Source organism: Pelodiscus sinensis, chromosome Z, assembly GCF_052426305.1.
Source record: "Pelodiscus sinensis isolate ZL-2025 chromosome Z, ASM5242630v1, whole genome shotgun sequence".
NCBI lineage: Eukaryota > Metazoa > Chordata > Testudines > Trionychidae > Pelodiscus > Pelodiscus sinensis.
The window spans coordinates 18,316,204-18,333,907 of NC_143085.1; the positions used below are offsets into that span (position 1 = coordinate 18,316,204).

At 43.9% G+C, this 17,704-nt stretch overlaps 1 protein-coding gene across 8 annotated transcripts in view; it reads right to left on the reverse strand.

Annotated features, from left to right (window-relative positions):
• Positions 1 to 17,704, reverse strand: part of FBRSL1 (fibrosin like 1) — a 1,043,303-nt gene that overhangs the window by 742,420 nt on the left and 283,179 nt on the right. For all 8 annotated transcript variants that reach the window (XM_075898366.2, XM_075898368.2, XM_075898364.2 and 5 more), the window contains exon 2: positions 8,788 to 8,988. In XM_075898366.2, coding sequence (XP_075754481.1) covers positions 8,788 to 8,988 — 201 coding nt within the window. The remainder of the gene's footprint in view (positions 1 to 8,787; positions 8,989 to 17,704) is intronic.

Here is a 17,704-nt window from a genome sequence, read left to right on the forward strand (position 1 = left end):
TTAAATCCACTTCTCTAAATGACAAACCATTTAGCTGTTCTTTTAGAACAATGTAAGCAATGATCACCAACCACTTTTTTATGGTGCCTGATGCCATAAAAGTTGTTAGCGATGAAATTTCCTTTCTATCTCTTAATTTCAAATAAACCATTGTAATGAGACCCAATCACATCTACTTAGCAATCAACTACATATTCTGCTCGGAGACTGAAGCTATATTTACCTGTCATGACCTATCAGTAGTTTCTGTTCATCGGCTAATGACTAGACAGACGAGCTAAAGGTGACCTAAAAAGCAGTTTGTGTCCTCTTTACGTATATGTAGAAGGCTTCACAAGTTTTTTTCCCAACAATTCTATTACTGATTGATTTTTTACTTTGGAAATATCAGGAATGCCAGTTAAAGTCTTCCTGGGTGTTGCCAGAGGCCTTGCTGGGAGTCTCAGGAGACAGATATTCTGAGGAAAGGATGCGCACATGGGAGCATTGAAGCTATAATAAGCAAATCCTTTCAAGTGTGCAGCTCACCAGCATACCTGCAAGTGTGCAGCTCACCAGTCTGATACTTTTCCAAGCTATTTAGATCCTTACATTCACCACTATGATACTGCTATGTGGGAACTATTTTTATTTTATGGATGAGGAAACAAACTTGTGGATGAGATTCAGACCTTGCTTATGCTAGAAATAATTTTTAAACAGATGCCGCCACTGTTTGAGTTGCACCACAGGTAGCACTGGGAGCATTCAGATAGACCAGATACTGGTGGCTGCTGACATCTTAACTCCCGTGCTTTCTTGAGCTACTCTAAGCAAGGTTTGATGCTTTCTCCATGTTCAAATGACAGGGATCAAGTGAAACGCTCTCTATGCTGGTGCTAGTGCTGATATTGCTGCTGAGGGGAGCAATGGTGGGAGGGAGGGGAATCCAATACTGCAGGCACAGCCTAACTGCCTGATCTGGATCCCTGTAAAGTCACTAGTCACATCTTGAAATCAGCTCCTAACAGTAAAATGGGGAATGGAATTCAAGTCTCCTGCTCCACAGTTCTGTTTCTCAATTGCTAGGTAATCCTCCCTCTCAGTGTACACCAGGCCAGATGCAGCACAGGGCCCAGAGGATGGGCAGGTGGTAGTTTAAAATTGGATTAGATATGGAGGGAGGGGCAATGTGCAGAGAAGCTCAAGAGGGCAGCTGCCCTCCCAAATGCCATGGGTGGGAAGGGCAAAGAGCCAGCTAGCAGCCAGTGGAGCCAGAGTCCCTAGGCATTGAGGGGGACTAGAAAGGCTGACTGCACCAGGGTCCGGACCACCGTACACACTGGCAGTAGTAGGAGAAGCAGAGCAACATGACCACAGCTTGCTGTGCTCTCCTGGCACATCACTTGGGGGTGGGAGCAGGACTGCCCTGCTCTCACTGGTAGAAAGTAGAGTGATATGGATGGTGAACAGCGTGAGCAAGGGTCGTGTTGGTCCACTTCTTCCACTGCTGCCGATAGGGGGGCAACCTACCCCTCTAGTCCCTAGGACAACATTGCTTGGGGAGGAGGTGGAGGAAGAGGCATGGTGTGAATGGAGCAAAGGCAGGGAGAGAAAAGGCCTGACGGTCGGGGTGGGGGGTGTTGTCCAGCCCTTCCCTGGGCTCGGGGGGGAGTCACATGGCCGATAGCTCTTTGCATCTCTCCTTACTCATTGTCTCTGTTTGGGGGGGGGGGATACTTAGAACCCCCACTTCCCATAAGAAGCCTCTCAAACGACAGGTAATTCAAAACTCCTTCCAATTCATGCTTTAAATTTTATTAAAAAACATTCCAAATTTTAATATGTTCTAACCTCAGAGTCCTGGCTAAATGAAAACTCAGATAACTATAGTGCGCCTCCTTAAATTTCCCTAGTAGTTTCCAGTGGATATAACTCCCTGCCACATACACACTCACACACTATTTGCCATGATATTTAGTATTACGGAAATCCGTTACCATTTGCTGCATTCCACAGAAGATGTGTCTGCATTTCAGCAATGGATAAAGTTGTCCCATCTCTCTATCTTGTAATTGCTTAAAGGTTTGCAATGCACTTAAAGATATATCAGAAAAGCAAAGCCTCTCTTTCCAATGTACAGCAGGATTATCCACCACCAAGATTTCAAGAATCTTTAAAACCACTGGGTAAATTCTTTTAAAATAACAGCACTTTTTAGTAGTAGTCAGTTTTGAGTTGGAAAATAAACATACAGCATTTATTTACAATGAACGTTTTTCTCACTGCTACTGCTGTGCTTGGCCCCAGCTTCCCTGCACTTTGATGCAGAAAACAGAATACAAAGTGCATAACTAGGACTTAAAGCAAATTTTTAAATTAGTTCCTAACAGTGCAAACAGATTGCTATTGACTGAAATGAGCCTGATTTTAGGCCTTGGATTAGCCAACCTAATGACTAAATAGAGTATTGCCCATTTTGGTACTTTGAGCTGTGCCTCCCCAGTGATTCCACAAACAGCTGTGAGCTCTTGATACTTGCAGATTACTCAGAGAATAAGAGAAGACCATCTGTGTCTTCATAAGCGATGAGGAGTCCTGTGGCACCTTATAGACTAACTGAAGTGTAGGAGCATAAGCTTTCGTGGGCAAAGACCCACTTCGTCAGATGCATCTGACGAAGTGGGTCTTTGCCCACGAAAGCTTATGCTCCTACACTTCAGTTAGTCTATAAGGTGCCACAGGACTCCTCGTCGCTTTTGCAGATTCAGACTAACACGGCTACCCCTCTGATACTTGTGTCTTCATAGTGTAGCAGCCCTCAGCGTGAACTAAGGACCACCAATAAAAATCCCACTGCGACAGGGTCCCTTTGCTCCATATCTTCAATAAGAGCTCTGAAGGCAATGGGACTGTTCACATGATTAAAAGTATACAGATTTGGTCTTTTGAGGTGTTGGAATCAGAGTATTCAGTACCTTTCAGGATCAATCCCTAAGTGCTTTTTCCTCTTCTTGGCACAAACTTGGGGAAATCAAGGTTGCAAACTCAGTCCACAATCCTGGACATTTCCAGGCAGCTTAACCAAAGCACAGCCTTTCTACTGCTAATAAGTGTCAAATTAATGGTGTAATTCTTAAAGCAATCACATATACATGTATAACAGATGCTGCCAACTAGTATTACGCCCGACATTTATATACTTACAACAACAAAATGACCAAAAAGTGGATTCAGATTTTGAAGCTCTAATAGAAAAAGAAATATTTTCTTAAAAGAGGCTTCCAGAATAGTTTTTCCATCTGTTTTGTTTTTAAGTGTTCAGGGAAAACAAACAACAGAATCTGCTAAATACAAAAGGTGAGGCCACCAAGAAACAAAGAATCAGATCTAATTTCACTATTCAACTATAGTGAAATGGGGGGGGGGTCTTAATTTATCAGCAATACAGAAAGGAGGGATAGGGAATAAGGTCTAAGCATAAAGCAAACTGTAAACAGAATTTTTGTCTGACCATTTTATCTGTTTGCACATATTACCGCCATGGAATAGAGAAATTATGGTGATACAAAGAGTCTTGCACCTGTAGGTCTTCTGTTCAAATCTACCTCAGGTCAGCTGTGACTGGACGTATCTGATGGTAATTTAATTAATGTAATTAATTAATGTGCATGTGAAGCTAAACTGATGAGCACTACAAAAAGTCTATAGTAATTTAAACAAGGAAGTAAACAAAAATGATAATTAAACTCATTTGGTGATCCCAGTCCAGAAAGAGCCTGTTAGAGGAAAGAAACTGCTCCCCCAGAAAAAAAGTTTGGCCAGGCCGCTCCTGCTATAGTGGGCTACAGTACTCCTTGAGAGAAACCGGCCGAACCCTTCTTGCTAACCATTGCCTTCAGAAAAAGGGAAGGTGTGAAAAGGGGAAAATAGCCTCAGACTCTCCTACCCGTCACCTTGGCGTGAGAACTGGTCGCATGAAACCTGCACAGTTATGGCCCAACCCCTGGGACACAGACCCCCCCACTTGGTGACCATTGGGCCATATATGGTAATATGCAAGCGCAGGGAAGTGATGTGCAGAATTGGGGATAAATACCCATGGCACAGTTCGCTCTAAGAGGTCTTCGCAACACACGTACCACCGTGCGTGTCCCTTCTCGTATATTTCCAAGCGCTGCCGGTCTGATCAACCAACCAGCCACCTCCCCTGACTCTCAGGCGTAACCAAGGCCTTCGCAACCGAACCAATATCTGTGAAATGTTCCGTGTGCTGTGTAAGTTGGTATGTATGATTTGATTTTTTCCTGTTGTATAAGCTTAGTGTTGTAGTTGTTTTTGGGTAGTACATAAGAGTTTGTAGTTATCACTGTTATTTAATTACTAGAAATCATAGGATAAATATAATAAATACTGTAAATTCATTATTAACACGGTCTATTAAAAATCTTAGAATAAATACTATACATTCACCACTGTCATAAATAAATATTTTTTATTTGATAAAACTGTCCACCTGGTTCTGTCCTTCCCCCCTTGGGTATTTATCATCAGACCTGTGATTCTCGCGACAGAGCCCTTATGACAACCTGCATTAACTACCATGCTAGTTCTGCAATCTCATGTCACAGGCCAGATTATAACTGGGACATGGAGATTAACTCCACATTCCCTTCCTCAACACTCACACTCATGGTTCAGCATCAGGAAGCCTACACTCTCATATGCCATACATAATCTAGTTCGTGAACATAGGTATTTCAGCTTCCTAGAAGGTCCCAGCCCAGCACGGCTCCTAAGCACTACATACACACAGAAGATGTTTAACGAAAACTCTTTCTTCAACCTCTTGTGATGTCTTGGGAAGCAGGAATAAAAGGGAAGGAAGAGGTGAAAAATGGTAATCTCCATGTTGAATGGCTGCTTCTTGTACAGAATCCCATTGTCACTACAACAGCACATAACAAACATATTCAATACAACATGCTCCTTCTCACTTGCCTGCCCACAGATCTTGGGGCTAGCTAACTTTTAACAGAGCCAACTCTTTTCTGCTAACTTTGTTTTTGGCACTGTGATGCAATAGCACTAAAGATCAGCACAACTCTGGCTGCATACCCAGTGCCACTGGGTCACAGAGCTTGGCACAACAGCAGCTGTATTAACAGCACTTAGTTCTGGGCACCTCATTTCCAGAAAGAAAATAGCAAGCTGTAAGGATTTCAGCAGAAAAAGAAAGCAACAAAGACAGTCACAAGAGTGGACAGAGAGATTTAGAAGGAAAAGTAAAAAGAAATATACACAGTTTGGCAAAGGGACAATTAAAGGGATAACAGAAAAAATGCCTGAGGAGTGAAATGGCCAAGCCGGGCGGGGGGAGGAGAAGGGGAATCTTTTATCCTTCTTATGGACTGGACCATCTGTATCCAGCTTTTGGGGAACAAAGTGTTGCTGTGAGAGGGTTCTAGCCCTGTGAAAATTTGCATTGCTTCGGATATCCCTGTGTGATTCCCAAAGACTTCGCCATCACCATTGAGAAAGCAACAATTCTGGCACAGTTGCCTTGAACCAACATGTTGATGCATCATCCCTGTTCCAAATACAGTAGCAAAAAAATTTCTATGGAAGGGAAGAGAAGAAAAGACAGAAGAACAGAACCCACAGCCATGTAAATATTTGGATAATTATCCTCGTGTCATACAAAATGCCCACAATGACCTGGTTTTTCTCTATATAGTTACTTTCTTTTTTAAATCACTTTCTACAGTACTTTGGAAAAGACAGGTCATCTCTACCAGACCCCCTTCTCCATATTCCAAAGGTAAACAAGAACAAAATCAGAGGTAAATAGGAATTTGGATGTTTTCTTTGTTGAAAAGAGAGTGAAGGATTAATTTAATTTCCTAAACAAACCTGGCACTCAAATCAGCTTACCATCTTGCACCTCTCTACAAGGATAAGCAGAGCACCTTAATTCTAATGCCCAATTTGACTTATTAAAGGAGGCTTCACAGAAAAGACGACAATTCAATAGCTTAGAACAGAGAAAGAATGAGTGAGAACAGGAAGCTTTGAGTAGACCGGCACCATCTTAAATAAAAACATATGTCAATACAATTACTGTTAGTCATAGTAAATTTACCAAATTAGGGAAAACCGCAGAATGGACCCTAAGATCCTAACCATGCCAAAAATGTAAGAAAATTTAGATCAAATGAAATATTTCTAGAATGGACTTGAAATATAACAGCCCTGAACTTGGAGGATATTAGACCTGCGTTTGAATTTAATGGCTATAAAAATGCATAGAAAAAGAAAGCAGGGTTATAAAAAAAAAGCATAATTGAATGTAAATTTCAAAAGGCTTGTGCTAAGGGAGAAATAGTTTTACTTGTTACACCTGAAAGCACAGTTCATCCAATCAAGCCATTATTCATTAACAAACAGGAAGAATACAGATGATATCTACAATAAGCACTTATCTCTCTAGCCTTAAACACTGATGTGCACCGCATTGAGAATACACTGAACTCTGAACCTGACTTGCTCCAAAAGGCTAACTGTGCTTTCATGGGTCACTCATCTCAGGTTTTACTCTCTCCACAGAACAGACTGTTACTGTAACTACAGAGAAATAGAAGAGACTAGTAACAGGCCCATAGGCAGGGGGATGTGAAGGGTGTAAAAGCACCCCATCATGACTCACTACAAATGAGTATGCAGTCCTGTCCAGGGAAACTGCTCCACATGTGTGATTAAACTTCATTTTCCACAGATACGTGCAGTTTGCACTTGAAATCTGCTTTCTGTGAATATTTGTGCCAGTAAAACTCTTTGTTCAGATGTTTGTAGAAAATGAATGGAAAAGGTGTGTAATTACAGCCAGAGCCAGTTCTCTTTTACTCGTCTTTTTCAGTCTAACAATATTAGTGCTGCAGGGGTGTTTTTCTTCTGAGCACCCCAGAACCCCATGGAAGCAGCAGCAGCATGTGACTGGCTTCCTCAGATAAAATAGTCCTAGATATTCCTTGTTGTACCGTGTGTATTTCAAGCCACCGACAAAACTCATCTGAGGAAATGAAAGCTCATGATACTATATTTGTTAGTCTCTAAAGTGCTAAAGGTTTGCTCATCATTTTATTAAGCTGCAATAAGCAATAAATGACCTGCCAGCCCCTTCTGTGTTTCTTTTACTCCTGGAGGAATTCTGTGCCAAAAAATTAAAAAATTCTGTACTATAAAATTAAAATTCTATCCATAATATTTTAAAATTTGGTAAAATTATGCATCACCCTCCCATCTAATAGTAATGTAACTAGTATTCACCCTTTATTTCTAGTTATTAGTCAACAAATATATGTAGTCATATGCTCCGTGTTACCTCATAGGCAACTGAAGAGCAAGTGAGGGATGAGGATTCAAACTCATAATTTGAACTGACTACTGATTATCCCCAGAAAGGTCAGTAGTAAACAGTTCATAGACTATATTTTATTAGGAAATTTTTTCAGTCCAAAAATTTGACCAGTTCTAATCACATTTATAAAGTCCTTCTGTCCTTTACATCACTCTGGCAATATAAAGGAGCCTTAACATTTTTTATACTCCGAGAGGAATTCACTAAGAACAATGGGAACAATTCACTAATCTGGCAGGCTGTTATATTCTGCTCTGCCTGAGTGGACAAAGCCTGCCCCACACCTACCTCCTTAGAAACACCCTAACACCCTGTCTCTCCACACAAAGCATGCTGCAAGCACAGAATGTCTCTCTCTCTCTCTCTCTCTCTCTCTCTCTCTCTCTCTCTCTCTCTCTCTCTCTCTCTCTCTCTCTCTCTCTCTCTCACACACACACACACACACACACACACACACACACACACACACACACACACACACACAAAAGCATGCCTGCCCAGTCTCTCCCGCCCTGGCAATGATTTTACATCCCTATCAGTCGCTTTGGGCACCCAGACCAATCCTTCCTGCTCTGCTGAGGAGAAATTAATGTCTAGCTATCCTTTTTACTTCTCTAGATGAAGTAATTTTTCTGCAGGGAAGCAAAGAAATCTACAAAGGCTATGAATTCTGTACATTTGCAGTGATATACAATAGTCTCAGGAGTACTCTCTTCACTTCTAAGCACACGCAGTGGTTCAGACAAGAGGTTTTGAGGCCATCTTCTTCATGTTTGTGGCATTCAGAGTGACAATCACAGCTAAACCACCACTACCAGACTGTATTAATTCATTGCCTGGTTTCAAATGCATAAGTGAACTATAAGTGGCACAGGAAAGGAGGGACCAACCCTTTCTTCTGTCTCTATTTCCATTTCTTAAATCCTCTAGTACTCTCCTCAGTCTTAATTCACTGTTTGGCAGGCTGCAGAAGGACTTGATTCATGATGTGTACACTGGTGTCACATTTGCCAACTCTCCTCGAATATACATTAACAACCTTGCATTCCCTAGTTTTAGGCACCACGAAAGATGGCTGAGTTGGATCACAGCTTAATATTCATACTGTGTATGTGTGTGTCACTTCCTGTGTGATTCTGCAGCAGATGCAGAATTACAAGGTAGTTTGTTCCTTCCTAAACAAATTGCCTCTCTGTTCACCTGTTTTTTAGTTTTCACCAGTGGAATTTCCTGCCACCTGTGTCTACTCACTTAACTAGATTCCATGTAGGAGATATTACAGCACTTTGTACAATTATTTAAATAGACATTTAAACAACTTCCACTCAGCAGAAATAAGACAAAAGCCTAATTAGGTCACAGTCACTTCAGAGGAGATAGAATTCACCTACCTGTTTGGTTATCTTCAAGGGGTGTTTCTTCTTCACCCTCTCTTTGCCTCGTTCAGTCTCCCTTTCAGAGCTCCCAGCATCATTATTATGGCCATTTTCACTAGGCTCAGTGGACACATAGTTTTCAGATTCTCGGGGTTTCTTTCCTGGATGCCTCTCCCACTTCTCCTTTCGCTCCTGAGGCTTTAATGACATGTCCTTCTGTGGAGAGGAAAAAAAATTAAGAGCAAAACCTTTAAGCTCTTCCAGTAAGCACTAGAATGTATTACATGTCTACAGCATCTAGCAGAAGTGTCTACCTGCCATTAGGTTCTAAAGCAATTTAAATGTTCAATAAAAAATAACATAGGTCTTGTTTCTAAGAGAGAAGCTGAAAATGAGCAATATATTGGTAGGCAATACAAACAAAAATTAGATTTTGAGTGGGATGAATTTTCTCCAGGCTTTGTGGGTAACAACTTCAGAGAACTAGTCATGACAACAAGTTCATGTCTGACTAATAGAAAAGCCACATTTCACTCATAAGCACCCAAACACCAAAACATCTCAGAAGCAAGCTCTGTAAGGTTTTCTCACCATTACTGGTTATGTATCACACCTAGTGACATAGTAATTTGTAAACTGAGTAAGACATAGGGATTATGATTCAGAAAAGTATCCCTGCTGGGCAAAGAACTTTACTAAATATATATGCACTTACCTGAACAGGGATGCTTAAGTCAAAAGGATTTAAACATGTGGTTCTAGTAAAAGTTTGTAAGTGCCCTCCTGAATCAGGGCCAGAATGCATACCTTGAAGGTAAAATATTGAAGACATTGGTGGAGTGTGTAGTAAAACAAAGTCAATAGAGATATAGAGAGCAAAGAAAAAGATACATCATTCAATTATGTTCTTCACAAACATACAGTAAAGTTAAAGAAAAAGGTACTTTATTACATTCTTTGAAGTTGACTACTGGAAAAACTATGCAAAGCACACGTGGCAAAATAGACTGCAATGAACTGGCTATTATAAGAAACAACATACAAAAATATTCAATAGTTGTGGTCAGGGTTCCTGTAAGGTGCACGCTTGCGTGGGTATACACCAAGAATTTCATTCCCATCCACCCCCTCAGCAGAGCTGCACAACTGTTGCCTCAGCTGCCCCTGGGGGCGGGGCGGCATGCAGGGTGACTGCCCACCACAGGAGCAGCTGGTCAATCACCATGCAGTCTGCATGGCTGCAGCTTCCTGCTGTGTATCTCTGCGCCTGGGAGCAGCAGGGGCTGCCCTCTGTGGCAGTTGTTGGGGCCAGGACCACAGTACTAAAAATAGCACCGCAGCCACAGCGAGTCCCGGTACATGCGGCATGCTGCTCCGTGTGCTGGGACTGGAGCCAGGCCAGGTGCAGCTGCTCCTGGACTGGGGCTGAAGTACTAAAAATAGCACTGAGGCCCTGACTCCAGCCCCAACACACAGGGCAGCCATCTGCCATTCTGCCCTGCCTGGCAGGTGTAAGTGTCAGGAAGGCAGAAGATAAGGGAAGGGGCAGGAGGAGAACTAAGGGGAAGGGGGGATGAAGAGAGGAAGGGGTTTATGCTGAGGGGAGAAGAGGGGGCCAGGGCAGAAGAAAGGGGCAGGCACCAAAGGGCAGGGTGGAGGAAAGACAAATGCCAGTGGGCCAAGAAGAGACAATGAGGCGAAAGGGCAGGAGGAGCAGGGGTGGAAGGGAATGGGAAGGTATCTGTGGGAGTTGGGGAGGGGAAGGGGCAGGGTGATGCAGGAAGAGAAGGGAGGGGCAATGTGAAGGAAGAGGAGGTGGAGGAGTGGGTGACAGAAGAAGAGGGGTTGAAAGGAGGGATGGGCATGAGGAAGGCACGGGATGGAATAAGTCGTGTCATGTGAGGGTGAGGAGGGGTATGAAGAGAAATGGGGCAGAGGGTGGTGAGGGGGTAGGCACCAGGGAGGAAGAGGGCAAGGTGGCAGGTGTTGGGAGGGTAGGGGCAGTGAGGAAAGGGGAGAGGCACCAGGAGGGTGCAGGGGGTAAGGTAAGGTGCAGGTGCCAAGGGCATTGTGGGGATGAAGCAGAAGGGCAGACCTGGGGAGGCGAGGGGAAGGGAGGAAAAGGGAGGGGAAGGATGGGCACTAGAGGGCAGAGAGAGGCAGGGCAGATGGGTAGAGGGAGGTGTTAGCAGAGGGGATGGGGAAGAGGGGTCGACATGGGGGAGAAGGGCAGGAGCAGGCGTCAGAGAGGATGGGGATGTGAGGCAAGTCCCAGGAGGGCTGAGGAGAGTGAGAAAGGCAGGAGCCAGGACAGCAGAGGAGGATGAGAGGTGGGGATAAGCAGCAGCAGGCTCCAGGGGAGTAGATAGGGCAAAGGAAGGATGGGAGACATAGCAGCAGAAGGGAAAAGGGAGAGATTTATAACTTGGGTACCATAGTGGCACACATCTGAACAAGCACACATGACCTCAATATTAGTGCACAAGACAAAACTCACTCAGCTCATGGAAGGAAAATCTTAGAGGGAACACTAATTGTGGTTATGTAATTCTAAATAGTCAGATTTAGATTTTTACCATACCTTTTATTATACCATCCAAGAGCCAAAACTAACCCTTTCAAGTGCTTTGCAGACTCACTGTCCCTATACATTTTTCACATAAACTAATGGAATCAAATTAAAAGATGCATTAAAATTTCTACTGATTATTCCTAAGTTTATCAAATTCTGAGAGAGAAACTTTTATTTTTTTAAATTTGCAGACCATATCCTCTGACTCAGTCACAACCATTTCATCAACATTCATATCCCATGTGAAGGGAGTTCACAATAGCACCTATTCATCTTGACCTACACTTATCTTCAATGCGCAAGAGTTACATCAGCTTCCTATCCCTGGAAACTCAAAGCATCCTACCAAAAGATGAGCTGAGTATTGGGAGAAAATTCCCTGGTTCCTGCTCTATGCTATTTTCCCCTCTTAATTTGAACATTGGGCTTCTTAGTATGCATCCTTCTGTTTCCATTTCAAATCATTCACCACTTATAGTTTTCTTTCCTTCTGAAGTTAAATGATGCACTGACATTCTAGTGAGATGCATAAACATATGAGTTTGTATCTGGTTCATAACAATAACAAGTGTGGGGGAGGGCAGGAGGACAACTAATTTTCCATACTCAACTATATCGACATTCAATGGTTATGCACACAGGCAAGTCACTGTATAGTTTAGCACAGGATTGTTTAAGGCAGCGTTTCCCAACCGCCGGTCTGCAGACAAATGGCGGGCCATGAACCGCTTGGTTACCAGGACACAGTGGCTCTGGGGGTCGGGACTGGAGTCCACGGCTCAGCACCTCCCACCATGGCTGTGAGGAGAGACACATCTTGCCCCGCCTCTCAGCCAGCCAGCACTGAGCAGGGGCAGGATCTCCTCCCAGATGCAGAAGAGTGGTTCATTACACGGTGAGAGGGACGCATGAAGCCTGGCATGGCAGCTTTAGAGAAGCTGCGACCCGGGCAGCAGCACTCAGCTGGCAGCTGGGAGGCAGTGCAGGGCTATGTGAGGGGGGTGGGGCAGGGCAGGCCCTCGGAGCTCGAGGGCCAGGCTAATGCTGGGGAGCTGTAGGGGTGGGAGGCTGGCACTGAGAGTTCTGGGGGTGAAGCTAATACTTGCGGACTCTGGGGACAGGGCTAATACTGGGGAGCTCTAAGGGGTGGGGGCTCTAAGAGGCAGAGGGCTGACACTGGGGCATCTGGGCTGGGGAACTGGTATGGGGGTCTCTGGGAGAGGAGCTAGTAGTGGCAGGCAATGGGAGCAGGGCTAGCACTGGGGTCAGCTCTGGGGGGACTGGGTGCTGTGGGGCTTTGGAAACAGGAGGCTAACACAGGGAGGTCTGGTGGTGGTTGGGCTCTAAAGGGCATGGGGCTGGCAATAAGGCATTTGGGATGGGGGCTGGTACTGGGGTTCTCTGAAGGGAAGCTGACACGGGGGGTTAGGTGCAGGGGACTTTGGGGTCAGTGGCTGGCACTGGATGGTAGTGGAGGAGTGGGGGGCTCTTGGAGTTAGGGCTGGCACTGGAAGGTCACAGTTGCCGCCCGCCATGTGGCAACTGCCAGAGCTGAAGCTGGCTGTTCGTGGTGGCTCTGGGGGCCAGGTCTTTCGGCAGATTGGTAACATTTTGTGTGTACAATTCCATATTTGTTGTTTGCATAATGATATGCAAATAAAATAATATTAGTCAGCCAAAGATTTGTGAACTGTTATAAAAAAAGTTGGGAACCATTGGTTTAAGGGGCTAGCAGCATCTCCTCAACACATACACACATGCAACCCCACTAAGGAGCAAGTATAAAAAAAATCAGCAATGTCCCCTAGATGTGCAGTGCAAAAATAGACTATGCTGTTGACTGTTAAACCTGTCAGTATGAAGAGAGCACCAGGAAAATGGTGGTTCTCTGTAAATGCTAAAATTAGAACTTCAACTCAGGATTTCAGTTTCAATATCTCTCTCTAAAGCAACTGTTTGTAGTGCCCCTTATAGAAAGTCACACCCTCCTACTTGCTGGGATGTTTTTAAGACAAATTGACTGTTTAAGTTCTGATAACTAATCAGAAAGTATTGTAACTGGAACTTTCATTGCCCTGGCTAATCACCTGATGCTCAAATAGCCATGTAAAATATTAGAAACAAAAGCCACTGGAAACTTGTCTGGTTCAGCTTTTCATGTGAATTTATGGGGAGATTTTTCTAAGGCACTTTTGAAAAATTAGTACCTTTGAAATATTTCCCAAAATGTTCAGTTTGTATTCACTGACAAATTCTATTAGTTTTACAAAACTTACCCATACACTCAGACTGGTGAAAGGTTTCATGTGAAACTTACTGCTTGGAAATTCATAATTTTGTTCTGAGTAAAAGCGAAATTAATTCAGGGGATGCCATCACCACTGGATCAAGGCCAAAAAATATAATACATTTGCTTCTAGTACCCCTAACACCAAAGTACTTTAGAAAAGTTAATAAATTAATATGCACAACACAGTGTGAGTTAGGTTTGTATGTGTGTTTTCCTCATAAGGTAACTGATTCATAGAGGTCTCAGCACACATAAGGCAGAGCCAAAGGAAGATCTCAAATATGTCAGCCATAAGCCATGATTTCAAGCCCATTCTCTCTCTCAAAGAACATTTGTACATAACTAGGGAAGTGTAACTGTATGCAAAGGATTGTGTGATTTGGTCACAGGACGATTTTCAGCTATTATGTGCTGCAAGAGAAGCGATATGGGGTTGGAGACTGTGGGCGAGGGGACAGGTGACCATGGGGAGACCAGAGAGACCCATCTCTGCTACCTCACAGCATCTCTGCATCCCAGTTTACCAGCCCACAATGAGGAGGAGTCTCTGAACCTCACAGCACAACTGTTATCCTCTCCTGATCACCACACTGGAGAGAGCTGAAGGGTATCCTCTCTTCCTCCCTCTTATGGCGGGAGAGCAGATAGCCACACCAGGCATCTAGGCAAGGTGAAGAGGAGGGTGGCTCTGCACTCCCAGAAAGGGTGGGACTTGGGTGGAAGGGGTGGAGCCAGAGCAGTGGGTCCTCAGTGCCACTTGGAGCATTCTGTGCCATGGCCCCTACCCCCTCGCACCTCTAGAGTTGGCACAGCGCTCCCCACTTGCTGCCTCTATCAGATAGAGGGTGGGGAAGAGAGGGTACTTCAAAGTGGCAGCACCGCATGGGGCCCATACCTGGGCTCTGTGTGGTGCTGTTGCTTTGAAATGCTGTGGTGGCATTTCAAAGGGGCAGTGCCGCATACCTGATCCCATTTTTACGGAAATACCACACAGAGCCCAGGGTTAGCTGGGGATTGCTGACCCTGGACTCCACGTGGCATTACAAAGCAGCAGCGCAGCATGGAACGCAAGGTCATTGGGGGACTCTGAGTCCTCCGCTGCCTCCCGGCTGCAAGAGGGTATTTCCACTTTGAAATGCATGGGCCCCCGCTGGGGACTCTCATACATTTTAAAGCTGGCACTTACTGTACAGCCCAGGGCCAGCAGGAATCCCCTTCACTCCGAGCTCCATGTGGGTGTTTCCGCTTTAAAATGCACAAGAGCCCTCAGGGCTACAAATATCCTTCAAATGAGAGAACTCACTGATTGCAGAAGAAGTAAAAACAACAGAGGCAGGAGGAAAATCATCCAATACGCTGGGGTAGAGAAGATGGAGTGATATCTAGTTTTAACTATATAGAAATGCACTTATCTTCCAAACAGCATTTAACATTACTAGGGCTTAGTCTGCCCTACAAAGTATTGACAGCATGGCTATGGTGTCTAGGAGAGAAAAAAAAACAGCTTTTCTAGAGGCAGCGCTAATATTGTTGGGGGGAGGTGGTGAAGATAGGCTAGCAGAAGAATTCCATCTGCCTGTAACTGGGGTGCTTTGGCTCTGTCCGAGCCTCAGTGCACAGTCACCCAGAGATCCTGGATTCAGTAACCATCAGTGCAGTTTATTCACAAGAATGTTCCCACCACCCTTTTGGCATTATATGTATACCGTCACCATACACAGGCAGAAGGGACAGAAGAGCGGCTTCTCTGCTTTACTCTTGGCTTACTTCCCTGAGGCTTTTATGTAGCCCCAGGCTAATTAGGTAGCATCTGTCCTGCATCCCCAGTTAGGGCCAGGTTATCTCCACTCGGCTATAATTTGTTCTTCTAATGAGGTCTGGGCATGACAGAGATCTGGATCTGCAAGCCTTTGCCCAGCACCCTGTCACACTGCCAGCTTTCACTGCATCTACATGAGGAAGCTGTCAAGATCAATATACTGGCAAGGTTCTATTTCTTAGAAAAAGCCGTTGCTTTCATGCATGACAGTTATAGTCCAGAATGATTCACCTAATGCTGAGGTAGAGATGGGAGAAGGTTGCAAGTCTTAAAAAGCAAAGCCAATAGCTAATTTATTCCCCTATTGTCAGAATGCCCCCACAGCTCCTAACTGTATGATTCCTAAACTTTTTGGCAGCACATCTCCATTTTGAGACTTATGTATTCCCATGATCCCATATCAACATCATGAGCTACAGCCTGAATCAAATGCTATGCCTTTACAGACCTCCAACAAAAACACACGATTTACAAAATAGTCTCCTCTATGTTTCATGACCTCATACACATAGTTCACACCATTTTGTAGAGCAGGTTTGAATGTGTTTGGATTTGGGCTGTCTATTCAGTAGGGATCCTAATGCACTTGCTGATGACATGATCCCTCTTAAATCTGAGACCCACTATATGGGAACCACTTCTTTAATAAATCATGTAGACGCATATATTAAAAGGAGAGGAGCTGGAAGGATCTCTCTTCACCATTATCTCCCAGACTTGGGCTAAGGATCATGGAGCACATGCTCCAGTGGTCAAAGAAGAGTGATTACTTGAGAAAAAGGTGAAAAACTGCTCTCTTTTATGACAGAGCCTCTCTGTGTCTATATAGTGTTCCGATAGCACAGTAGACCACAGAGCAAAGGACTGGTCAACCAACCCCAAGTGCCAAACACCCTACTTCTAAGGTTGTTGTTCAACTAGCCAGTTATGTCTGTATTGAAAAATGCAGTGGAAAATGACTGGTTCCCAGATATTAATTATATGTTTCTGTCTAAGGTATTTCTAACACTGCTACTTCTGTGGAAAGGTAGCTCTGTATTACAATAACACTGCATGTTATTCATTATTGTTATGAATTGGTATTTATGAGTTTTCTAAGTGCACAGAGCACTTTACAGATGCATAGTAGATCAGGTCCCCACCAAGAGAAGTTTACAATCCATTTCAGACGGATCAGAGTAATACAGGAGCTATCCATTCAAATGAAAAATATTGGCAAGAAGATTTACATGAGGCTATATGAAAGAAGAGCCTTTGGCAGACAAGATGTGAGAGATTTTTCGACGAACAGCTGGTGGCATAAAAAATGATGTGAAGCCAACAGAGAAAGGAGATGAAGGAAATAATAAGTTCAAGCCAGTGGGAGGAATGTAGGATATGAGGAGGAGGTTACTGGAGCACAGATTTAAGCTGGACTGTGATGATTATTCAGAGCCTTGAAGGTGAGGAATATGAGCTGCAGTTTTCTGTGATAAAAAAGAAAACAAATGAAGAGCATGAAAATGGAAGTCAGTTTTTCGAGCCGTGAGAAAGGAAGAGATTTTTCAAAGACCTGCTTCAGAGAGACTGCAAAGGTAGAGAAATCAGTGAGGAGAAAGTGAATACAATAATTAAAATATGACCAAGGCAGGGAGATAAGCATAGCAACAGCTTATTGAAAAGCTGATCTGTCTGCCAGGCCAGCAGTGAGCACTTAAGAATCACAAAGCCCAAAACCCAATCAGGGCAATTTGGGAGGCAAGCTGTTGGAATCTCGACAATGTTCAAGGAGAAGGAAGTTCTCTCCTTTCCTTTAATATAACACACACTTGTTTGTTTTTACTTTCCCACCCTCACTTCTCCCCTACAGGACAATGTAGCACTTTAAAGACTAACAAGATGGTTTATTAGATGATGAGCTTTCGTGGGCCAGACCCACTTCCTCAGATCAAATAGTGGAAGAAAGTAGTCACAACCATATATACCAAAGGATACAATTAAAAAAAATGAACAAATATGAAAAGGACAAATCACATTGCAGAACAGGAGGGGATGCGGGGGGGGGGGGGGAGGAAGGAAGGTAAGTGTCTGTGAATTGATGATATTAGAGGTAGGGAGAGTGGGATGTTTGTGAGTTAATGGTATTAGAGGTGATAATTGGGGAAACTATCTTGGTAATGGGTGAGATAGTTCAAGTGTTTGTTGAGTCCTTTTTAGAAAGTGTCGAATTTTAACATGAATGACAGTTCAGAGGATTCCCTTTCAAGTGCAG